This window comes from Colobus angolensis, unplaced genomic scaffold (genome assembly GCF_000951035.1).
Source record: "Colobus angolensis palliatus isolate OR3802 unplaced genomic scaffold, Cang.pa_1.0 Scaffold58, whole genome shotgun sequence".
Classification (NCBI taxonomy): domain Eukaryota; kingdom Metazoa; phylum Chordata; class Mammalia; order Primates; family Cercopithecidae; genus Colobus; species Colobus angolensis.
In genome coordinates, this window is record NW_012119376.1 from 594,979 (window position 1) to 621,939 (window position 26,961).

At 41.2% G+C, this 26,961-nt stretch overlaps 1 protein-coding gene across 1 annotated transcript in view; it reads right to left on the minus strand.

The window, feature by feature from the left end:
- Nucleotides 1-26,694, minus strand: part of UTRN (utrophin) — a 608,259-nt gene extending 581,565 nt beyond the window's left edge. Inside the window, exons 1-2 of the mRNA XM_011962010.1 lie at nucleotides 26,139-26,694; nucleotides 20,113-20,283 (exon numbers count right to left, since the gene is read on the minus strand). Of these exons, the coding sequence (XP_011817400.1) occupies nucleotides 20,113-20,191 (79 nt within the window). The 5' untranslated portion in view covers nucleotides 20,192-20,283; nucleotides 26,139-26,694. The remainder of the gene's footprint in view (nucleotides 1-20,112; nucleotides 20,284-26,138) is intronic.
- Nucleotides 26,695-26,961: the final 267 nt, after the last annotated feature.

Sequence of the window (26,961 nt, forward strand, 5' to 3'; positions counted from 1 at the left end):
AGGTTATCTACTAGAAGAGGGCTCAGGCCCTGACCTGGGAGGTGCCTGCCTCATATAATGAGCACAAACAAGTAAGGGGAGATGAAGCCAGGTAGGATCACCAGGGTCCTGTACATAACTGTAAGGTCTTTCACATTTATTACAACTGGAATGGGGAGTCACTGCAAACTTGGAAATATAAAGCTACATATCCACTTCTGATTTGAAAAGAATCCCTCTACTGCAGGGTTCAGACCAGCCTCCATGGGCCAAGGGAGGACACAGAGAGACGAGTAAGGAGACAATTCTGGAAAAAGCAATGGTCCCCTAGACTAGGGTGGTAGTGGTGGAGATACTAAAATATGACCAGATTCTTATAAATTCAGTATTAGGAAAATAGAACCAGCAGGATCTGCTGCATTGGATGTGGGTATAAGAGAAAGAAAGGACTACAAAGATGACTCCAAAACAGGGGGTGTGGGCAATTGGAAGAATCACATTACCTTTATCTGAGACAAGCAAGACTGTGGGATCAGCTTAGGGGTTTAGGGGAGATCAGGAGTTCAGATTTTCAGATTTGAACATAGAAGATATGAAGTAAACAACTGGAAATGCAAGTATGCAGTTCAGAGGAAGAGGTCTGGGCTAGAGATAGAAATTTGAGCCAGCATTCAGATAGTATTTAAACCAGGAGACTGGTGAGATGACAAAGAGTATCAGTGGGGACAGAAAGGAGGTCCAAGGACTGGGTCTTAGACCCTCCAACTTTAAGAGGAAGAATCAGCAAAAGAGAATGGTTGGGAAACCAGGGGTATGTGGGGTGTCCTAGAAGCCAAGTGAAGAAAGTGTCATAGAGGAGGGAGTGATCAATGGTGTTAATGCTATTGAGAGGTGGAGTAAGGTAAGGACTGAGAACTGACTGCTGGATTTAGCAACAAGGAGGTCCCTAGCAACTTTGACAAGAACAGTTTTACTGGACTGGTAGGAGGTCTGTCTGATTTGAGTGGTCTTAAGAGGAAATGAAAGGAGAGGAACTGCAATTGTTGGTATATACAATCTTTGAGGAGCTCTTTCATAAAGGAGAGCAGAAGAATGGGGTGGTAGCTACAGAGACAGGTGGGATCAAAGTGAGGATTTGCTAGAAGAAAAACAATAGCATGTTTGTAAGCAGATCCACTAGAGGGGAAATTGTAGGGACACAGAAGAGAGAAGGGAGGTGCCCTTGAGTAAGTAAAGGAGGATGGGTACCGTGTCCATGGTTAGGGTGGCCTTGGGCGGGTTCTGGTTGAGGACAGATGTGGTATTGGAGTTTCTGGATTCCTCTTTGGTTTGCTTCCATTTTCTTAGGACAAGTGTAGGCAAAGTCAGCCGGGCATGGTGGCTCACACCTGTAATCCTAACACTTTGGGAGGCTGAGGTGGGTGAACTGCTAGAGCCCAGGAGTTTGAGACCAGCTTGGGCAACATGGTGAAACCCCTTATCTAAAAAAAAAATACAAAAATTAGCTGGGTATGGTGGCACATGCCTACAGTCCCAGCAACTCCGGGGTGGGGGGACTGCTTGAGCCCAGGAGGCAGAGGTTGCAGTACCAAGAAAATGGGACGCTTAAATTTGGATGACAAATCAGGAATGAACTTCCATTCACAATTGCTTCAAAGAGAATAAAATACCTAGGAATCCAACTTACACGGGATGTAAAGGACCTCTTCAAGGAGAACTACAAACCACTGCTCAGTGAAATAAAAGAGGACACAAACAAATGGAAGAACATACCATGCTCATGGATAGGAAGAATCAATATCGTGAAAATGGCCATACTGCCCAAGGTTATTTATAGATTCAATGCCATCCCCATCAAGCTACCAATGAGTTTCTTCACAGAATTGGAAAAAACTGCTTTAAAGTTCATATGGAACCAAAAAAGACCCCGCATTGCCAAGACAATCCTAAGTCAAAAGGACAAAGCTGGAGGCGTCACGCTACCTGATTTCAAACTATACTACAAGGCTACAGTAACCAAAACAGCATGGTACTGGTACCAAAACAGAGATATAGACCAATGGAACAGAACAGAGTCCTCAGAAATAATACCACACATCTACAGCCATCTGATCTTTGACAAACCTGAGAGAAACAAGAAATGGGGAAAGGATTCCCTATTTAATAAATGGTGCTGGGAAAATTGGCTAGCCGTAAGTAGAAAGCTGAAACTGGATCCTTTCCTTACTCCTTATACGAAGATTAATTCAAAACGGATTAGAGACTTAAATGTTAGACCTAATACCATAAAAACCCTAGAAGAAAATCTAGGTAGTACCATTCAGGACATAGGCATGGGCAAGGACTTCATGTCTAAAACACCAAAAGCAACGGCAGCAAAAGCCAAAATTGACAAATGGGATCTCATTAAACTAAAGAGCTTCTGCACAGCAAAAGAAACTACCATCAGAGTGAACAGGCGACCTACAGAATGGGAGAAAATTTTTGCAATCTACTCATCTGACAAAGGGCTAATATCCAGAATCTACAAAGAACTCAAACAAATATACAAGAAAAAAACAAACAACCCCATCAAAAAGTGGGGAAAGGATATGAACAGACATTTCTCAAAGGAAGACATTCACGCAGCCAACAGACACATGAAAAAATGCTCAGCATCACTCGCCATCAGAGAAATGCAAATCAAAACCACAATGAGATACCATCTCACACCAGTTAGAATGGCCATCATTAAAAAGTCAGGAAACAACAGGTGCTGGAGAGGATGTGGAGAAATAGGAACACTTTTACACTGTTGGTGGGATTGTAAACTAGTTCAACCATTATGGAAAACAGTATGGCGATTCCTCAAGGATCTAGAACTAGATGTACCATATGACCCAGCCATCCCACTACTGGGTATATACCCAAAGGATGATAAATTATTCTACTACAAAGACACATGCACACGTATGTTTATTGCGGCACTATTCACAATAGCAAAGACTTGGAATCAACCCAAATGTCCATCTGTGACAGACTGGATTAAGAAAATGTGGCACATATACACCATGGAATACTATGCAGCCATAAAAAACGATGAGTTTGCGTCCTTTGTAGGGACATGGATGCAGCTGGAAACCATCATTCTTAGCAAACTATCACAAGAAGAGAAAACCAAACACCACATGTTCTCACTCATAGGTGGGAACTGAACAATGAGATCACTTGGACTCGGGAAGGGGAACATCACACACTGGGGCCTATCATGGGGAGGGGGGAGGGGGGAGGGATTGCATTGGGGAGTTATACCTGATATAAATGATGAATTGATGGGTGCTGACGAGTTGATGGGTGCAGCACACCAACATGGCACAAGTATACATATGTAACAAACCTGCACACTATGCACATGTACCCTAGAACTTAAAGTATAATAAAAAAAAAAAAAATTGGATGACAGAGGGGCTGCCACCATAAACAATGACCTGGTCCAGCCAGAATATACCCACTATAGTGGGAGACAAGATCACTAGAAAGAGAACTTGGAGAAATTAAGAGGACAGAGTGTTAGAAGGATCATCAATGTTTACGCCCAAATCACTAAAACAAGAGTAACTTTTAGAGAGAGTGACAGAGCTAAACTCATGGAGAAATGAGAGTGAGTGGTGGAGGGAGGGAGTGACATCTCACCAATGAGGTTGAGTTGGTGATGCAATCCAATGGCAAGAGATTGCAGCTAGGGGACCTGGTTTGAATGTGGAATGAGGAGCAAAGGGCCACTATCTCTCTCTCCTGTAGTAGGAGAGGGCTGGGAGAAAAGAACCCACACAAAAGGCAGTCACAACAAACATATCTACACTTTGACAAAGAAATTTCTTTTGATGTCAGAAAAAATAAAGCACTGTGATACCCATTCCACCTGAGCTTGATGAAGCCCAAGTTTCATTAATTAAAAGAAAAAAAAACCTGAGGCAGACTGTTAATTAGTAATCTATGTCTGATCATTTGCCACTTTTAGCAACAAAAGGGAAAGATTCATCAACAAATAAAAATTCATTATATGCAAAACTGGGTCAAACATTATCAGAAATTTTGCCCTTCAAACTTTGTGTCTTCTCACTCTAATTCTAGCAATCAGGTCTTTTGTTTGGGTGGCTTCGAGGCAGTAGAAGTAAAGTAAGGACCAGAATTTGAGTTACAGCAAAAGTGTGAGACCCTCAACTCCTGCCAGGGTATTGGACCGCCAATTTAATTTCAGAAAAACAGAAACATTATGAAGACATAACCCTAATAATATGTCACTCTTCCTCTAACAAGACTTAACTTTTCATTACGTCATAGGTCTCCTTTGAGAATATAATGAAAACTGTGGACCCTTTTTCCAAGAAAATATGCAGAAGCACAAGTGTAAAAACTTCTGCATGCACTGCAGGATTTATTGTTAACCTCTTCTCTCCCTCCCCAAACATCCAATCAGGCTAGCTAGAGTGATATCTGCAAGGGGGCTTCCTATGCCCTTGGGAGATAAATACAGTCAACAACTGTGGCATCAACTAATAATATCTACTAAAAAATATTACAAATCAAAAACCACTTCTTAATTCTTCATCTTCCACTGCCATCATCTACCATCCAGATGTTCATTCTAGGGTCAAATATCTCAGAAAATACAAAGAGAAATAAAATATGCAACCGCTATTGATTTTTTTTTTCTTTTCTTTTTGCAATAGAGTCACACTCTGTTACCCAGGCTGGAGTACATGGCATGATATTGGCTCACCATAGCCTCCACGTCCCAGGTTCAAATGATTCCCATGCCTCAGCCTCCCGAGCAGCTGGGACTACAGGTGCACGACCCCATGCCCAGCTAATTTTTATTTTTTTATTTTCTTGTATTTTTAGTAGAGACAGGGTTTCACCATGTTGGCCAGGCTGGTCTTGAACTCCTGACCTCAGGTGATCCACCCGCCTCCGCCTTTCAAAGTGCTGGGATTCCAGGCATGAGCCACCGCATCCGGCCTCTTGAATTTTTAACATTATCTTGCAAAGAGCTCAAAAAATGACTGAGGAAAGTACTCAAGACTCCAGCTGCCAGTTTTCAAGGGCAGATCCCAGCCCAAGCCACTCTCATAAATGTAAGAGAAATATATATATTACATATTTTTTCCCAGATATCTCTGAGCACCTCAAAACTCAATCTAGAACTTCACTTACTAACCCCTTATGCACTGCCCTCTCCACAAAACCTAGAAAGAAAGACTTCGTTTGCGAGTGTTAAAGTCAAAAACTAGGCTTCTCTCTCCATCCCATCCACTACCCATCATTGGAAGACCACCACCACGTCCTATCAGGTCTGCCTCCTACCTAAAGCTTCCAAACTCTCCCCCTCCTCCTTCCCAGCTACCTCACAATCAGTTTTGGCTTCAATGCCTCTTACCCTCTGACTGTGACACCCACCCATAGATCCTCCAGAACCCCAGCCTTGCCTCATCCAGCACCCACCCCACACCACTCATGCTCCACGTGGCTTCTAGAGCACCACTCAAAAGAGCAAATCTGATCAGATCAGCCCTCTGTCACAACCTTTCAGAGGCAACAAGGCCTTCCTAAACAAGGAGTGAGACAGAGGAGGCCATCTCAAGTAACCAAAAACACAGAGAAAAGGGAAAATAAAACAGAAAGTATGTAACCTGATATTACAGCTACGGTTTGTGGTGTGTAGTGTGTGCAGGGTGTGGGGTATGTGTGTGTCGGGGAGTAGTTTGGTGAGTACTGCTCCTAGAAATTGGAAGCTTTTTTGATTTAATATGTCATATTTTTCAGACATACAAATAGACAATAATAGGCAAAATAAAATGGTACAAGGTCCATGACTGTAGTGAATCCCTGATCCAGATCTGCCTTTCAGGCAGGGCAATGCACAAATTCATTCCCCCAGCAGCTGAGGGCTCATAGCTGAGCATCCCTCCAGGAACTGCCCTTGACCAAGTTGCCTTGCCCAGATTTTCACCTCACCTCCTTCCTAGGGTCAGCCTAAAGCCTACCGGTCAAGGCAAAGGTCCCAAGGCTCAACAACATTGCCTCAAGTTGGGAAATCTCTGAAGGGGCATCCTTCTTCCCTTCCCTGGCCCAATCCTTCTTCCCTCATTTCTTTCATTAACAGGAATTGTTCTCAAGTGCACACAAATCTCTGTCTCAAATTCTACTTCCAAGGCACTGGGCTTAAGACAATCATCACCCAGTTCACAAGTCAGCATTATTTCATATTAGTTTAAGATTCTATTTCTATTTTCATTGAGGAATTAAATATTACAGAAAAAACTGAAGAACTTCCTCTCTCACTATGTCTAAAGAAATCTAGTGTTTATAATTTCCATAAAATTTTTATATTTTGCTATATATTTATAATATGAACACATAAACACTGCAGAATAATTTCCGCAGGTATATGAGCTTTATATATAGTACCATTCAATACTTTGTGCAGTCTGATTTTCGTTTGTAGTCAAATTATTTTTAAGATTTATCTATGCTGACATAATTAGCTCTTTAAAATACAACCTAAATCAAGTATGTAAAAATATTACTAGCCTGACCAACATGGTGAAACCACGTCTCCATGAAAAATACAAAAAAAATTAGCTGGGCATGACAGCATATGCCTGTAATCCCAGCTACTCGGGTGGCTGAGGCACGAGAATTGTTTGAACCCAGAAGGTAGAGGTTGTAGTGAGCCGAGATCGGGCCATTGCACTCCAGCCTGGGCAACAAGAGCAAAACTCTGTTCCAAAAAAAAAAAAAGTCAAAATATTAACAGCTGACAAATTTCAAATGAGGGCACCAGCATATCTGATATATCATTTCCTGTATATTTTTTTAGATTGAAAACTTCAGGATTTTAAAGAAGATAAATACATAAATAATTTTTTTTTTTTAATTTTAAAGCCCTGCCAAAGATTCACCATTATGCTTAGGATACAATCCAAATTCCTAAAGATGGTTTATAACACTCTTCATTAACTGGTCTCAGCTTCATTCTCCAGCATCCTGCTTTAGCCATATTGAAAAACCCGCAATTCTTACCTTCAAACCTCTTGCCATCAACTCCCTCTGCCTTAACAGCCTCCTCACAATCCCACTCATTCTTTCAGATCTCAGCTCAGATATTCACTCTTCCAAGATGCCCTGCCTGAAGCCCTGGGATGTCAGGTACCCCTCCTGAGAGCTCACACAGCAATCTGTGCTGTTTTTACTTTTACAACTGTGCAACTGCCTGTTTAATCTGTTTTCTTAAATTCCTGTGTACCTGCCCTTTCTAGGTGACAGACACTTGACAACTGGAACTGTGTCTCAGTCACCATGTGCCAATCCACAAGCCTAACACGTTGTAGAGGCAAGGCAACAAAGTACTATGCAAAAGTCTCTTACTGGCCAAAGCAAAAACTTGAGTACCACCAAGAGACAACCCAAGAATGTTTGCGAGAGTTCACAAATGAGAACTTTTGCTTTTTCTTGAGGGTTAAGGGAACCACCATTTCTGAAATACCAGCACATATACTAGATTTTAGTTATCCACTGACTGTAAAGAAAGATGAACTTACAAACAATACGACAATAACAGCCTCTTCTTTCTTCTATTCCCAAAACCTCCACAGCAGAGCATCACATTAAGAAAAGCATCTGTTACCTGAATTATTATAATTTCTGAGCATCCCAGCTTTATTAATTGAACTCCAGGGCCTTTCTACCACTTAATTGTTCCCTAAAATGTAAGATATTTCTCAACATCTGCTCCAATTTATTTTTAATTTGCATTTATTCTATCCTATTTGTTGAAGCTGAAATTAGTAATAGAGGATGACACTATCTTCACAGCATCACATTAGACTACCCTTCAATTAAAGTTCCTCTGAAGTAGTTTTCCAAACTCTTTTAGTATACAGATTTTCTCTTAGCTGTGTGAGAGTTTTACCTTCACTTTAAGATGAGATTAATATTATATTTCTTTGCTACTTTTTCAAAGAACTATTATAGTATACTGCATAGACATGAATAAACCATCTCTTTTCTCCTTTTCATCAACTTTTTCCTAAAGCGTGACCCTTCTTTCAGAATATATACAGAAAAAAAATACAGATCCTACTGCAACTGAACTGAATTTGAAGTTCCCTATATAAACTGACCAAGAGGTACTGTGAGAAGAACAGCAGTAGTCAACTTCAGTAAGAAGTAGAAGTAACTGTAAATAGTTAAGAAATTGATCAAGTTAAGAAAAGTAATTCTAAAGGAAAAGCTAATAACTGAAAGTGTTGAAAATTTGAATTACAGTAGGATTGGAAAAACTATGTACCTGATTGAAAACATAAAGCAAATCCCACCAAGGTGAAGTTTACATTGAGGCTTTACAGATACTGCTACTAACAAGTCCCACAAAGGTGAAATGTACCTAGAGGCTTTCTACATACTGTTACTAACTAACAGATCCCACAAAGGCGAAGTTTACATTGAGGCTTTGCACACACTGTTACTAACTGCTAACCACTTTTCACATCCTTTCCCCTACTCCCTGTCCAAGTCCTTATACTCCTTAACCTCAATTTTTTTCACAACTCTTACCCATTCCCTGCCTTCCCCTAACTCTGCTACCTTCCAAATTTATCTTTCCTATTGCCAGCCAAATTATCTTTCTGAAAAACAGTTCTGAGCCATTCATTAACTCACCTAAAATCCTGTAGTGGCTTCTTACAGGGAAAGATCAAATAAACCCTGCTTCAAAAGGGCTTTTGAAACCTCACCCCAGCTTCTCCCATCATCCCCATTACCCCAGCCACACTCAGTTACCAGGGACAGACTTCAAACGCCTTGCTCTTTTCCCATCAATCTGCAATGTTCTTCCCACATTGTCCACAGGGCTGCCTCTTACACATCCTTCAAGACACACCTTAAATTCCTTGCCTCTTTCACGCTCTCTTACTCAAACCTGTCCTCATTCCAACCAAAGCAAGAACCTATCCTTCCTCCCTCCGTGTTTCCCTGGTTTGTGTGGGGATGTTTATTGATGTCTTTCTTCCCAGCTAGCCTGAGAGCATCTTAAGAACAGAGGTGGGTTTTGTTTATCTCTGAGCCCAGCATCTAACAATGAATGACCAATAACAATTTGCTGAATGAATGAGGTATGTATGTAAGCAAGCGTACTTTTTTTAAAACCATTAAAAGGTATAGCAAGTCTTTTTTTTTTTTTTTTTTTTTGACAGAGTCTCACTCTGTTGCCCAGGCTGGAGTGCAGTGGCACAATCTCATCTCACTGCAACCTCCGCCTCCCGGTTCAAGTGATTCTCCTGCCTCAGCCTTCCAAGTATCTGGGATTACAGATGAGTGCCACCACGCCTGGCTAATTTTTGTATTTTTAGTAGAGACGAGGTTTCAGCATGTTGGCCAGGCTGGTCTCGAACTCCTGACCTCAGATGATCCGTCCACTTTGGCCTCCCAAAGTGCTGGGATTACAGGCATGAGCCACTGCACATGGCCACAAGTCTTTATTAAGCACTTACTGTGTGGGGGGAGACTAAGCTAAAGGCTAGCATCAGAAAGTCAGATGAAAAAAGACATATAGACATACACAAGCCAGAAGGGCCACAAACAGAAATGAAGAGTGAACATGTGGGAAAGATTGATTCTGGCATGGAGAGAGCAGAGAGAGTAGAACACTTGGTGGCACTGATGCTGATGTTTTAAAGATGGAGGTTGCAAAACTAGGGGCGCAGGGAGAAGGAGAACAATCAAGCCCAGAACACAAAAAAAGCAAAGTCACAGAGGTAAGAAAAGGACCATGGGCAGTCTTCACCTGGTGCCCTCTGCCTCCTTCATGGTGGTTTTTGGGGCGAGGGGGAGGGTGGGGCAGTGCTGTTAGAAAGTAGGATGGTGGCTGCGAGCAGTGGCTCACGACTGTAATCCAACATTTTGGAAGGCCGAGGCAGGCAGATCACTTGAGGTTAGGAGCTCAGGACCAGCCTCAGCAACATGGTGAAACCCCATTTCTACTAAAAATACAAAAAGTAGCCAGGCGTGGTGGCAGGCACCTATAATTCCAGCTACTTGGGAGGCTGAGGCAGGAGAATCACTTGAACCCGAGAGGCGGAGGTCGCAGTGGGCTGAAATTGAGCCACTGCACTCTAGCCTGGGCAATGGAGCAAGACTGCAAGACCCTGTCTCAAAAAAAAAAAATAAGAAAAATAAGAAAAGAAAGAAAGAAAGAAAGAAAGGCATAGACTTTACTAAATGTCTCCCTTAGACATATATGCAGAGAGTCCCCCTCTCTGAGCAATCTGCCATGATGCCAAGGCCCTCACAATAAGATATGTCTGACACCAAATGCCCAACAAGGCTGCCCTGAAACAGCAAGCCTATGTATGTGTTCCGAAAACACCAACACTCTTCTAATTTACAACAGGTTACATATCTTGAAAAAGCGCATGCAAGTTGAAATAATTCAAGTCAACTCTGATTTTTCTATACAAACTATCAAAATGGGAGTTAATATATAATTAAGGGTCTGATATGTTAACATTATAGAACTGGCCATTGATATCACATGTAAAAACACAAAAATAAACATTTTTTATATGCGGTAGTATGGCATTTTCTAATCACCTAAAGGAACTAGATGAGGTAACAGAGTAAACTAGAGCACACACAGTTTTATTTATGAACCCCCGCAAAAGCTGGGCTTTGGGGTAAGGCCAGGAGCCTTTAATGCTAAATAAGATGGAGATTCATCCTCCCACCTCTGAGATAATATTTACATTTTAAATTTTAAAAGATAATATAATTTCAAAACTGGCAATATAACAATCACTTTAAGAAATTGGTCATATACAACTTAGGGCTAAATGTTGTTTTAAAGTCTATTTGCTTGGGGGTAGATTTTATTAGTTTTGTTTTGCAGTTTCTTAGTTTCAAATAAATCTGAAAAGGCTTCCTCCTGTTTCATGAAAACCTACTCACACTTGAACATGGCCAACCTCTGCACCAAAGTCTCTGTTCTAATATAGATTACCAGCCCGTTCATACCTTTCCAGTGGCTCCCTTTTTGATCCTTAATCTTAAAACTGCCTGAGGAGCAGGTCTCATTGAATTTTGAGATGTGATCTCAAATACCACACAATGATATATGAAGAAGCAGTTATGTATCTCAAGTCACTCTGAAGGTTATTTTATCCATGAAGAAATAAAGATCCCTTCCTGTATCTTCAAAGAGGTAAAAGATTAAAGCTCAAAAGACAGGTAAATAACCCCAAAGATCTACAAATAACCCAAGGTCTATAAAAGGTTTGGGGTTTGTTATTTGGCTTGATTTAGTTTGGTTAACTGAATATAAGGATATCATAAGAGGCCAGGAACCATGGTTCATGCCTGTAATTCAGCACTTTGAGAGGCTGAGGTGTGTAGATCACTTGAGGTCAGAAGTTCGAGACCCGCCTGGCCAACATGGTGAAACCCCATCTCTACTAAAAAAACAAAAATGAGCCAGGCATGGTGACACATGCCTGTAGTCCCAGCTACTCGTGCAACTGAGGTGGGAGACTCACTTGACCCTAGGAGGCGGAGGTTGCAGTGAGCTGAGATGGTGCCACTGCACTCCAGCCTGGGCGAAAGAGCAAGAGGAAGATGACGGCTCAAAAAAAAAAAAAAAAAATCACAAGACTTCTGGGCTGTTTTTACAAATCCATAGGGAAAATGCTATGCTGGTCTATAAGTCACTTAACTCTTTAATTCATCTTCACATAAAAATCACTATTCATCTTTTAAAATTCACTCATTTTAAAGAATGGTAGGCAAATTATTTCAAAAGCAAGCATAGTTATATTAACCATGTCACCTATTTAGAATTAAAAAACAGGGAGACAAATATTAATACATATGTAATACATTTCTCTAATCCTAAAGAAGGTAAGAAAACTAGCATAGAGGATGAATGTGAGGATATTTTTTCCCGCCATGACTCAAAAACACATCTATCTTTGAAATAATGTATTAGCAAATATACACAATACATTTTTATAATGAATGCATGAGCAGACTCGAAGCTGATGCATTACCCAGGAAAAGAGTTTAAGATGTGATGTTAGGCTCACAGCAAGAAGATCTTTTTTTTTTTTTTTTTTTTTGAGACAGAGTCTCGCTCTGTCGCCCGGGCTGGAGTGCAGTGGCCGGATCTCAGCTCACTGCAAGCTCCGCTTCCCGGGTTTAAGGCATTCTCCTGCCTCAGCCTCCCGAGTAGCTGGGACTACAGGCGCCAGCCACCTCGCCCGGCTAGCTTTTTGTATTTTTTAGTAGAGACGGGGTTTCACCGTGTTAGCCAGGATGGTCTCGATCTCCTGACCTCGTGATCCGCCCGTCTCGGCCTCCCAAAGTGCTGGGATTACAGGCTTGAGCCACCGCGCCCGGCCAAGAAGATCTTAAATACACACTGCACCAATGACTAAGGAGCTCAGTGGAGAAATATGTCGGCACTAGATATATTGGTATCATCTTCTGGTTCAATGGGCCAAAATAATAAACACACCAGGTTTCATCACTCTCCTGACCCACTTTTCTCAGTTTTAACTTCACGCAACACAACCCAAACTCTTCAAAATACACTGTAAAAGAAAAAAATGTCCAACATCATGAAATCTATTCTCTTTTCAAATTATTTAAAGAAAAGTGTTTATAAGTAGAAATAATAAACATTGTAGCTTTCCTTGCTCCTCTAAAATGTAGATCACTTTCACTTTGGTTCTATGACTTGTAAACCGGCCTTCCTTGTTTATAAATTAAGAGCACTAAAAAGAATAGCCCACAGAACTTGTTAAAACTCCAGATGCTGGGACCCCACCCCGTATAATTGAGCCTAGCTCCAGAAGGGTGGTTCTGACATAAAGTTTGAATTAGGAACACCATATGTAAGAAGCTCAAAACCTAGTTTTCAAAATAAAAGCATGTGCATAAATCTACATATTGATCAATGTTAAATAACATGACTCACACATAGCCTTTGAGGGGCAAGTGAACAAATCAATTAGTATCAACATCAAAAATGCTATTTCCTGCATTCAAAAATCTTTTGAACATAAATATTGTATACCAAAATCTTAATTAGAGAATGGAGTTGAAGAAATTTGCAAATATCAAGACTATGAAATTAAAGAAAAAGATCTAAAGAGATCATACTTTTGAAATTATACAGATGTGTTAATTTCAAAGCAGTATCACTTTAGAGACACAAAGTTATATTTTTTATTGGATTCCTCTGCTACATCAGAAATGCCATTATACGCTTTTTTCTACATTTTGAAAAAAGATTTTGTTCCACAATTAAATGTTAAAAGGATTGAACTGAATGTAAGTAGCCACCCATCCACCTACCAAAAAAGGCTCTTATGAAAATGTTCACACAAAAAATGTGACTCTTATGCTCTATGTGTTGTTGAACTCCACTGCTATGAAAGACAGATCTGCATTTTTTTTAAACTTAATTTCTTAAAAGTGATGGTGAGGTTATACCACCATAAACCTTAATCTTAGCTGCCAGATGCGCATACACAGACATTTCCCTTATTAACCAGGCCAAGAGAATGTGCTTCTGATAGAAGAATCCCACGGGATATAAATAAACCTCAGGTATTTGGTTGTTTAAAGGCACAAACGCAAAGATTGGAGAACCACATGGATACTGGAAACTTCGCCTGCTTCCTGGAATTGACATGTGCAAATCTAGTCAGTGTCACAGGAAGTAAAAGTGAAAGGACTGGGACCTGGTTTCAATTTCTCAGTCCACAAGCCATCATCTCGAGAGTAAGTATATATTAAGAACTCATACTGCCTCATATTTCAAATATTGAATTAAGTTTATTTATTATTAAACAGTTAAGGCATATACAAAGATAATAATATAACATAGTAAATGTCTATGCCTCCACACAATTTAAAGGGAGAAAAAAAATCCAGCCAATGCACCTGAAACCACTTGAGCAGAGTACCCTTTCTCCATTGCTTTAGATTAAATTTTAACTAATATTTACAACTGCTCAAATGGTCTTGCATGTTGACTTGTTCCCAGAAAATCATCATATCAGCATCTAGTTCAAACATCTGGGTTCAAATAAGGTTCAATAAAATTAAGTTCTCTGTTCTGTCTATATAATTAATGTACTTCCTTTGCTTAGAATCATCCTCAGCAATTCACATTTTCCAGTCGTGAATGGATCTCCTCTAAAAGTTTCACAACCATAGTAACAGGTCATGAGAATCACATTAATACAAAAAACTTTCTCATGATTGCACTACTTCAGCATAATGAGGTAACAACATGGAGAATATTTTTACAAGCAGGACAAGAATAGCTGCCCTCCTCTGCCAGAGTTGAATTTCCATCAGGGTTATTGTCTATCACTACAAATCCCCAGGGCTCACGGAAAAAAAAAAACCTGCTCAAAAACCTCCCTTCAAAGCACCGGTATTCCAGCCAAGGAAAGCTTCAGGAGAAACAAAAAATGAACTATTGTTTCATAGTCCCTTGAGCTGTTTAGAAAAATCCCCTCACAGATATTGCTTTAAATGTAAAAGAAAGAAACAGACCGATGACTGCCTAAATACAACTTAACCACTGTCTTTCCTCAAGAAAGGTCTCAGAAAGATAAACAAATAAGGTAATCCTCCTCAGAATTTTCATAAAACTGAATCTTATTATCAATTTTACTTTCCAAACATAGCAGATTTTCAGGAGGCTTGCTATAAATGTAACCAGGTATAATATTTCATATTTAATAATTTGTTTCATTTTTATTTCACTGGTGTCTCTTTGCTTCCTTCCCCCACACTCCTCAATCAACCCTTTCATTACCACAGATACCTATCTGGGCATCGGACCAGGACCTATACTGTGCCAAATGTCAGTCCTTCTGAAATTCACTACCTTTTTTTTTTTTTTTTAACTTCAGCCAGTTAAAAGCCTTGAGCAGTAGTCAGAAGAAAAGAGAAAAAGGAATTCACATCAGAAACGCATTATCCATTTCTCTATCTTCCACCCAAAGGACTATTTGTCCTCTGGTATTTTCCCCTTTGCTAACTCCACAGAGAATGACAGAGACTAGAGCCAAAAATCAAGAAAGGCTGCAACTGGCCAGAAGCAGTAAGCTGTGTCTCTTACAATTGGCCTTCCCTTGACAGGGCTCTGAGATGCTAACCTGGGGTCCAGAGGAGCTCTACCTCACAGCCCAGGGTCCCACCCCTGAAAACTACAAAAAAAGAGATAGAAGAGCTGTATGAATACAATTAATACAGTGCAAAATGTGTAAGGGACAGAATTAGGCACAAAATGAAAAAGAATCACCCAGCAGCAATGGAATAAAACGCCTTGTGAATTAGGAGATTGGGCACTCCATAGAGGTCAAATGCAGGGTTTCTAGAGTCAGATCATCTGAGTTTAAATGCCAGCTCTGGCACTTCCAGACTCCATAGCCTTTATCATTGAAGAAACATTTATTGCTCACCTATTATGAGCTAGGCATTCGGCTCAGTACCAGGGAAGTATTGGTCCCTGCTCTCGGGGAGTTAATTACAGTGCAGCAGTCCCCAACCTTTTTGGCACCAGGGACCAGTTTCATGGAAGACAATTTTTCCAAGGGATGAGGGGAATGGTTTTGGGATGAAACTATTCCACCTCAGATCATCAGGCATTAGATTCTCATAAGGAGCATGCAACCTAGATCCCTCGCATGTACAGTTCACCACAGGGTCTCGCTCCTATGAGAATCTAATGCTGCCACTGACCTGACAGGAGGCAGAGCTCAGGCAGTAGTGCTTGCTCAGCCACCACTCACCTCCTGCTGTGCCACCTGGTTCCTAACAGGCAACCGACTGGCACCAGTCCAGGCCCTGGGGGTTGGGGACCCCTGTTCTAGTGGGAAGTCTATTGATGAACACATAGTACAAGAAAAGGTGCCAGAAAGTGGTAAGAACAACACAGGGCACGCAAATACAGTGATGCAGTCAAGAGTGACTGTGAGAGCTACTTTCTAAAGTCAGCAAGGAAGATCTCAGAAGAGGTGACATTAGGCCTACATCTAAATGACAAGAAGGAACCAGCCAGGCAAAGATGGAAGAAGAGAGATGTGCAAAGGCCCTGGGGCAGACACACTGGGCCTTTGGAGAAATGGAAAGAAGGCCAGTGCCACAAATCACTTCAGTATGGCTCACATTTATCATCTGTAAAATGGTGGTTGTGAGGATTAAACTGTTAGCACCACATCTGCACACAGAATGTGTTCAATAAGTACAAGTTGCTAGAATCGTCATCATCATCATCACCAGTGAGACGCCATCATTGGAGGTGTGCAAACAGAGACTAGGTGAGCACATCACAGGCATGGCTGGGTTATAGGGCCTCTAAGTTTCCCTCAACAATTAGACCCTAGGATTAGATAAGAAGAGAAAATGCAAAGGAAGAAATGATAAAATTAGTACACGCAGGTTTCCAGCCCAAGGTCTCTTAAAGTACACATTGAATTATCGAAAAATGTGAAGCTTGCCCAACTATTTCATTCCTCAAATAGTTCTTTCCCAACTGAGGGTCTATAATCCCAAACTGTCAAGAACTCCACATGGAGCCAGCTGACACACTGTCCTTAGCCCTGAGGTCTACTCTTTCTATGGTGCTCTGGACTAAAACCACAACAACACTGACAGCAACAGAAAAGGATGACTTATTCTATGTTACTAGGTTTAATGTATGTTAATTATTGAATGAAATAGCAGTGAGGATATTCTTCAATTGCATATGCATCCCAAACCATTTTATTATTTCATGTTTAATATGTTCCCAGCAGAAGTTTCTGCATCACATACTCTAGAGGTAATAAATTTCACTTTTTAAAAATTCTTACTCTTGGCCTATTGTTTCAAAATATTTACTAACTTGTTGAGCTTTCTGAAGCCTACTAATTAAGGCTGTTAATAATATAGTCCTTGATGATGAACTTGGCATATGTGCCTTTAAGTTAGAGAAAGGCAAGTCTACTTTTACCCAACACCAAATCCTTGATCATTATAGATCAAATTCTTTCCAGTTCCTTTCTAAAACTCACCCAAGCCCAAGGCAAGTATACTACAACCATAAATAAATACATGGCTTTGTATTTTGAAACTACTTCATTACCTACCCTTGATAACTTTCTAGTTGTTTAGATGGTGGGAATGGCTTTAAAATTATAAAATTAAAAAAATTATAATATTCACAAATGGCATGAAACAAAGTAATACTAAGTGAGGGCAATAAAAAAATCAATAATTTAACATAAAATGCATATATATTTTTATTATGGCAATTTTATTATGCCAGGCTTTTGGATTGTCCAAACTCAAGGATCTGGACAGCGGAAATCACATTCTCCATCTCCCCACTCTCATCCAATTTCCTCCCAAAAAAGAAAGCAGATGAGGAAGAGCAGATGAGGATCAAAATTTTCCTACAGGAAAGTGTTCCCTTTTAAAAAATGGAAAAGCAACAAATTTGGCATAGAGTATGTACACAGAGGATCTTTAAAATACATATATTATACGTAGACAATTCCTATGACTTAATCTAAACTAAAAATCCCTTAAAATATGTAAATTTTGGAGTACCATGAAATACTACCTCTTTATACTAAGCATCTGCATTAAAAGAATCAAAAAAAGTCCCTGAGAGGAAGCCAGATTGGGGCTAATGGGCTCATTCAAATCCAAATTTATCTACTGGCTTTTGCAACATAATTCAGCCAAAAGAATGTGATTCGTATCTGAGCTATGTAACAACATATTTTCAATGTGTTTTGAAGTAGACGCCACCACAAAAAAAGTAATAGTCATAACCTTGGCATCTAAACATCCTAAGCAATTTGATAATCTTTAAAAATATAAGAACTTAGTAATGTGGGTTCATTGAAGAACTTTAGAAAATATAAATCATCAGAAAAAATAGTAATAATCTCAAACACCAAGATGACCACTATTAACATTTATTGTATACTTCACTAATTTTTTAAAAAATATTTTTCACAAAAACAACTTCATATAATACATACTTGTTTACCTACTATATCAAGAACACATTTCTATGTTCATGCACACACACATGCACAAACACACACAACTGTATCACTTTTTATGAATGCTTAATCTTCTATTTTATGGACATAACCTAATTTAGTGAGCTCTACGGGGATCATGTATGATCTGTTCAGATGTGCTAAAGAAACAGAATAGGTTTAAACACCTATTTCCCAAAGCTATTTGACTATAACATCCTTTTGTGAATTACACATTTACAATCCTAGAACTTTTGATCTTTTCAAAATACTTTGGGAAATAATGATCTAACCAATTCCTAATATTAGATTTTCATGGTGTTTACAATGTTTTCTATTATAAATGATACTGTGATCAATTTCTTGAGTATACCCTTTTATGTATCGCCTAGGGAAAAACTCTAGAAATAGAATTACTCAGTTAATTGGTATGCATGTGTTAAAAACATGTTACCATTTTTGCCAAACTGTTCTCCAGCAATATTTGAGGTTTGTCAGCCTTTTTAAAAGATAATTTTAAATTTAAATAGTTTGGGAGTTTATATGTTCAATATATATACAGAGTATTTCTGAAATTAGATAATTACTCTTTTAGGGACATGGCTAAAGTACAAGTTATAAATATCAAAGGTCTTACTAGAATGAAGGTTGACTCAGAAAACTATTTAGGAATATACTTCCTCACAAATGATGGAAAATAGCAAGTATGGAGACATTAAATCGTCTCTCTTCCATTTTCCTCTGTTATATTTACATATGTCTGAATATGTATTCTGTACTCCTAAGAAGATATTAATAACCCCTTACATTTTTATACCACTAAAACATTTAAAACCAAAAGAACTTTACAGGAAGAGAACATCCTCAAAGCATATTTTAAAACAAGATATTAAGCTATACCTTCAAAAGACCCATCAAGCTATTCAACAGTTGCTACATATTTACAGCCAAATCTATAATAACTAAAATCTTTATCAATCAATCAACACAGGTATCATGGAGGAAAATGTGTATTCTAAGATAGTTAATTTAGATCTTCTTTTCACTGTGTATTTCTACAGTTTCACATAATAAGAAGTAAGCTCCTAACATAACATAAAGATGGTTCACACAGCAAATACAGGCTTTGAGTTCCTTTTTTGTCTTTAAAGTGACACTGGATGTAATTTTATACCTCAAAGTAACTTTTCAAAGTTACTTAAGTATAGTGTTCACACTCAGGGTGGAGTTCTGTGTAATTTTCAAAGCTGAGAAGTGTTCTGCCTGTTCAAAAATATCTCCCCCTTGAGTTTGTCTCAGAATCATATTTGAAGCTTTTTAAAAATACAGAAATTTTTCTTCAATGGGTCTGGAATGGAGCCAATGCATCTGCGTTTTTTAAAACTCCCCAGTTGATTCATCTGTACAGCCAGAGTCAAAAAGCACTCAGTTATATAAAAAGATTGGAGGAGGGGATGGTATCCTGAGGACCCCAATTTAACTGTTCATGTGAAAACCATGAATCTGAGTCTGGTTTATTAGATTACCTAGGTGAAAATTTTACCTTGAGAAGGCTCATAAGATGTTTCAAGGTAGGACACCTGTTGGCCTATCAATGGCTACCAACAGGGATGGGGGTGAGGATATATGGTAATGAAATCAAACTGTGAAAGGATCCTTCCTGCCAGAAACTGTGGCACTTCCTACATTAAGCATATAATCCCTTCATTTTCCAAAAAATAGAAAGAAGAATGTTCAGTTAAATTTTGTTTTAATGGAGTAGTCTTCCAAATGAACAACCTTTAGCTACAAGCAGCAGTTTCACTAAGCAATGCCAGTCGACATACAGTGAGACAAAATTCTGTTAAGAAAGGATAGGACACTCAGAGATATTATACCTTTTACATATACCGTTTACAAAATTATAGTCATTTGTCAGAATTCAGTTTCTCAAAAGAACTTCACCTCCAAGAAGTGCTTGCAAGAACAATGCAAAGCAATACAAGAAATATAGGTTTTCTTAATACATAAAAACCCATAACTGTCTTGAGCTTCCTTTACCTACCAGATCTGGACTTAATGATATCACTGAATTCGTTCTGCCCATTGTCAGCACTGGCTTCATGTTCTCCATACTTGGCCATCTTGCCTGAGTTTCAAGATAATCCAAAAACTTTACCAAGTCCTCTTTCTAAGACTTTCAACTTCCTACGATGGTTCAGCTTGACATCAATACCTAAAAGGAAAAGGGAAAGTACTGACTTGAAAAAACATATTTATATCTTTTATATACACTTATGTATCGTAACTATTCATTCACCAAATATTGAGTGCCTATCACGTATAAAGCACTGAGCCAGGGAATGGGGTTATGACTATCAACAAGAGACATAACCTCTGCCATTATGGAGCTTACACACACTAAGCAATTAATTATACACTGAATTATTTCATTACAATACTGATAGACTACAAATCATACAAAGGAGAAGCATAGGAGAAGCATATTCTACTAAGTACTAAGAGCATACAGCAGAGGAATCTGACCTGTCCTGGGCAATTAGAGAAGGCTTTCTTGAAGAGACATTTGAGCCAAGCCTTTAAAGATGACAAGAATTTAATTAGCCAAAAAGGGAAACACAAAGAGAAAAGGTAAGAGCTTCCCATGCAAAGTGGTAGAAAGAACCATGGAGCAAAGAGTGGAGCACAAGCCAGTGTTTCTGGAAGGAAGACAGCCAAGAGACAAATGTACCTGTTGAACCAGGTGAGGAAGCTGGGCAGGACCAGGGACAGGACCATGGAGAACAGGTTAAGGGTTTGTGTCTTTATCTGAAGAGCAATGGGGAGCCAGTAGATGGTTTGAAAGAGGGAACCAACATTGTCAAATTGGCCTTTTTAGAAGATCATCAAGGGCCGGGCGCGGTGGCTCACGCCTGTAATCCCAGCACTTTGGGAGACCGAGGCGGGTGGATCACGAGGTCAGGAGTTCAAGACCAGCCTGGCCAGCATGGTGAAACTCCGTCTTTACTAAAAATACCAAAAAAACTTAGCCAGGCATGGTGGTGTGCACCTGTAATCCCAGCTACTCAGGAGGCTAATTCAGGAGAACTGCTTGAACCTGAGAGGTGGAAGTTGCAGTGAGCTGAGATCATGCCACTGCACTCCACCCTGGGCAACAAGAGTGAGACTCCATCTCAAAAAAAAAAAAAGAAAAGAAAAAAAAGAAAAATCATGGCTTGTAGGCAGACCATGGTAATATGTGGGGAACCAGTGAAGACTATGGCAGAATAGAGCAAAATGCTAATTAAGGAACCTAGGCCATGGGTATATGAATATTGAATGAAAATGTCTTGCAACTCTTCTGTATGTCTGAGATTGTTTTCATAGTAATATGTTGGGGAAAAATTCCTAACCTTAATCAAGTGATCAAAATTAACATAACCAGTCATGGGGCATCATGCAATTCAATGGAAAATTACCACATCATCTACACAATATCCTTGCCAAGATGTTGAACATGAATCTTCTCATAAGCAGACAAATCTAGACTGTGGCTAGTTTTCAAAACAAATGGCCTGGTCTCTTCAAAACTGTCAGTGTCTTGAAAACCAAAATTACCTGGGAGAGGGGGAACTTTGTGAATTAAAGGAGACTAAACAGACATGACAACCAAATGTAATCTTTGATTGAATTCAGAATTTTAACATAAAACATTTTGAGGATCATTTGAAAAATCTCAGATGATGAATTTGGACTATGTAATAGAAAATATTATTGTATCAATGTTAAATTTCTTTAACATTAGTTAATGATATTGTAGCAGGAGAATGTCTTTGTAAGAGACATGGTGAAATATTTAGCAATGAAGTGTGATGGCATCTTTAACTTAAGTTCAAACAGAATAGCATATATCTGTCTATATTGATACATATATATTTAGTTTGATATATGTATGTAGATGTATATATGCATATACACACAGACAGGCAGAAAGATGCAGCAAATATTGTAAAATAAGTGGGAAAACTAGGCCAGGCACGGTGGCTCACGCCTCTAATCCCAGCACTTTGGGAGGCCAAGGCAGGTGGATCACCTGACTTCAGGAGTTCGAGACCAGCCTGGCCAACATGGTGAAACCCCGTCTCCACTAAAAAAAAAATACAAAAATTAGCTGGGTGTGGTGGTGGGTGCCTGTAATCCCAGCTACTTGGGAGGCTGAGGCAGGAGAATCACTTGAATCCAGGAGGCGGAGGTTATAGTGAGCCAAAATTGCGCTATTACTCTCCAGCCTGGGTGACAAGAGTGAAATTCCATCTCAAAAAAAAATAAATAAATAAAGTAAGTGGGAAAACTAGTTTAAGGGCATCTGGGGCTAGGCGAGGTAGCTCACACCTGTAATCACAGTAATTTGGGGAGCTGAAGCAAGAGGATTACTTGAGCCCAGAAGTTTGAGACCAGCCTAGGCAACATGGTGAGACCTTGTCTCTACTGCATGTAAATAAAAATTTAAAAGAATAAAATAAAAAGATGTGCTATTCTTTCTATTGTAATATTATAGGCAGGAAACAATTGTGGTCTAAACAAGAATAGATGTAAAGAAATGAGTGAATATGTGGGATATTTAGATATCAAAGGAAGTCAATAGGATTTGGGAACTGATTGGATATGAGAGATTCATATCCAATGTGCAAAATGTGCAAAATGACTCCCCAGTTTTGGCTTCGGCAATTAGGTGAAGTGTGAGTCATTGAGCTGGAGAACACTGAGGATAGTGGGCTGGGAGAAAGGAATCATCAATGTGGTTTGGACTTGCAGAGCTTGAGGTGCCTCTGAGTTACATAAGCAGAGATGACAAAAAGAGAGTTGGGCTCAGCATGGTGGCTCATGCCTGTAATCCCAGCTCTTTAGAAGACTTGAGGTCCAGAGTTGAAGACCAACCCGGCTAACACTTGAGATCAGGAGTTTGAGACCAGTCTGGCTAACATGGCGAAACCCTGTCTCTACTAAAAATATAAAAATTAGCTAGGCATGGTGGCAAACACCTGCAATCCCAGCTACTCAGGAGGCTGAGGCAGGGAAATTGGTTGAATTCAGGAGGTGGAGGTTGCAGTGAGCCGAGATCACTGCCACTGCACTCCAGCCTTGACGACCCAGTGCGTGAGACTCCATCTCAAAAAAAAGAGAGAGAGAATTGGATATAAAGGATTGGATCATCAATCTGACAGATTTTATGAGAGTCTAAGAAACTTTTTTCATTTTTTATAGGCTCTACTATTGCTAAACATTTATGGATTATTATGTGATTACATTCTTTCATTCAACTACATAACTATAAAGGATTTGCTAAATTCTTAAGTGTATTTTATTATATTCAAGAACCAAAAACTTTGTTCAGAAGAATGTCTCTAAAAGTTTATTATGGAAAATTAAGTTTGCCCAAGGAAAAATTCTCTTTCCTGGAAAGATCTACAGTGTATCACTTTGGAGTGGTAAGTTTAATGCTTTTCTTCACAATTGGTCTTAGCCAAGATCTCCACTTCTATGCTTCCCAAAGCCTTTATTCACCCATAAAAGAGAAAAGTAAACTGTTTACACACTACTATATTCCATTTGCACATTATCAGTAATATTTCTTCACTATAATGTTTCACTTGACACTCTCCTCGAGGTGATTTTTCAAATTTTCTCTTCTTGATAATGAAAAGCCCTTACAGGTTGCCAAAGATACAGCAGAAAAGGTGATCAGAGTACTGGGGAAAATGGGGAGAAAGAAGAATAACAGAAGGCTATTTAAATACTGATAGCCACTGAGGTTACTTGTTGCCATTAATGGCCAGAGGAATTTGAGTAAACTTAAGGCAGAGGATGACACCTTCTAATTGCCAAATGCAGCATCTTTGGTTTTCAGGAGACAGAATCAAAGTTTCACCACGAACAATGTATCCCAGTGTGACTCTCCTCTTCCACACCTATAAAATGGAGGGAACACCATCTTCACTGAAGGCTAGGTGAGAAACTGAGAATCAATGAATGAGATGTTGCTTTAGAAGCTTTAAGCCCTACATAAATGCAATTTATTGTTACCTCTGCCCTAGATTTCCCTTCCCGCAAAATGATATTCTGTAAAGTTTAGCCAGATGTTCTTACTGAAACCGATCCAGTCAAATCGATATTCACTAACTCTCCCTTCAGAATGCTTCGGGCTGTCATATGGACCACAAGGCAAGAGTGTATGAAATAAACATAAGGTGTTTAAAAAATAAACATAAGGTGATGGCCTTAAAGACAAAACTAATGTTTTAATTTTTTAAGAGTAAGGAATTACACAATGAATATATGTATATAATTTTTATTTTGTACTATATTTTACGTATATAGCACATATATATCCAACAGTGTGCATTATGATGGAAATGCTGTGTAAATGCAAACACTATTCATTAATTTACTCTAGGAACCAAAACCTAGGAATGCTCGAGAAAGTAGAAAAGGAAGCCAAGCGGACAAGAGTTTGCTGCTCTGCTTGAAACACAGTAAAAGAAAATGGTGAGTGCCAAGAACTACCATTTACCAAAAAAAAGGGCTCCAGGGAAGGTTAATACTAGTGTGATTAATACTGTTTACAAGGCCAATAAATTTTAGGAAAACACCCAAAGGAGAGTTAAAGTGTTGTCTCATCGGTCCCATAAAGGCTGATAAAAGGGGCGGGGAATGGTTCCACGTCAACCCTGGCCGTCACCGCAGAAGTACCCACAAGCTTCGCATTCCTCCAGCTCTCCCCTAACCCTGAGCTATCTGCAGGCTGCGTCTCCCACGCCCACCGCCAACGAACCGGGAGGACCCAGATCGACTTCCTGAGGCCGGCGCAATTTACAAAGGAATGGATGCTGTCGCTGCCGCCCGGTAGGGAGGCCGGGAGCGCCGGATCAGACCTAGGGAATCCGGCCTCCCCAGCGCTCCGTGCGCTCTGGCCGCCGCGACCGCTGCACTGACCCTCCCAACCGCGGCATGGGGAACTGGCCAGCAAGGCCCTGGTGATCCAGGTGATCTGAAGGCTGGGAAAGAGGAGGCCCTGTCCTGCACACCTCAGAGAGCGGGGCCGTGGAGTTAGAACCCGGGCTCTGCAGTTCATTGTAAAACAAAGTGCTGGTCCCATGGCTCTCTGGGAGGTCGGCCAACGTTTTCTCCCTCCTCCTTGAAAAACGCACTGGAATGAGTCCCTTTCGTAATCTGAGGCTTGGAGAAAAAAAATCCCTTTGAACAACCTGCGATCTAAAAGTTGCACAGCCTTCAGTTGGTGCTTTAAGTGGCCTTGAGCAACCAGAGTCTCGGACCCCGGGCCGAAAGGGGGCATGAATTACCTTGTCAGCTGCAGCAAGAGATCCCCAGAGTCCGGAAAAGGGCAGCCGGCGACTGCGCCGGACTACACACCAATGGGGCGCCCCCCTCCTCCTGTCCCCTCAGCCTCTCCAGGGCCGCTGGCAGGGAGCTTGGCGATCGCGCCACACTCTCCGGAGTCCCACCCTTGGGAGCAGCAACCACCCAGAGGTCAAGCATTCTCCCCGCCGGGCGGCTAGCTGGGAAGCGCTTTGCTGGCCGCCGACCACACAGTCACCCTCTGCCCACCTCTCCTGTGGACACCGCCGGAGCCCCGCCTTCCCCGGGCCCGGGTGTCTGTGACAGACTCTCCTAAGAGGCCACGTCCCTTCTTGCAAATCACTGGCCCAGCGCCCTGCACCACGCGATGCACGGAGGGCGACCATGTCACCCCGGCGGGGAGGAGGATTGGGGAGCAGGGAGGCAGTACAGAGCCGGTCAGAGAAGTTTGAATCGTTCACAACTAGTACGGATCCCCAGCTCTCCACGCCTCCGGCATTCTCTCTCGCACCGCGGGAAGCTAAACTGAGGCCCCGAGGAAAGGGCACGCAAAAGTTACTCCCATCTTCGACTCTGGGACTTGGGAAGGAGCTCGGGACGCCGATCCCACGCGCAAGAACCGCAGAAAGCCATCCTCCTCCCGGTCCCCGCCCCATTCCCTCGGGGGCTGCAGTCACATTACCAGCCCGAGGCTTCAATAATGCATGGTCTTACCTGGTGCCCGCGGGCCGCCTCGCCTGCCGGCCGCCACCGCCGCACCCCGAGCTGGCCAAGGGTTCCTCTAGGAGTTTGAGACGGAGTAATCGCGGGGGTGTGTGCGAGTGTGAGTTTGGTGGTGCGATGTATTTTTTTAAAAAATAAAACGTGGAGAAGCAGACAAGATCAGAAATTAAAGAAAAAAAAAGAAAGAAAAAGAAAGAAAGCAAGAAAGAAAAAGAAACTGACACCCGACTGAAAACGCCCTTTACTTGTGCAATCTTCCTGCCTGGTAGTTCCGCCAAAAACAAAACAGTCAAAGCGCAAACCTGGAACGGGCGCGCAGGCACCAAGTTTGCCAAACGCTACAGAGTTTTCCGTCTGCAGAAATGACCCAAAAGAAGGGGGGCGCCGCTCCTCGTGATCCCCCAATCGGCTTCTAGAGCCAGAGGCTCCTCCTCGCCCCTCGGCGGGAGAAATCCCGCGGCCGGCTGCTCCTGCCCGCTTCCCTCCTCCGAGGAAAAACGACTCCACAACTTTGTGCGCGAGGACGCCTCGCTCCTCCGGCTCCTCCTCCTCCTCTCGGCTGCGGGCCTGCCCCTTTGTTGGAGCCCAGCGCAGGAGCAGGAGGAGGGAGGGTGGGGCGCAGGACCGCTGGGTCGCGCGTTGCCGCCCCCACTCCCCGGGAACAGGCTCGCCCCCGGGCATCCGGGGGTCCGCTCTCCCGAGGAGAAGGGAGCAGATCAGCGCCAGCCCTCCGGCCCGCGCCTCTGCAGCGCTCCGGCTCCCCCTCCGCGCTCTCGCCCGGCCGCCGCCGGCCCAGCAACTTTGTTCCGGGAGA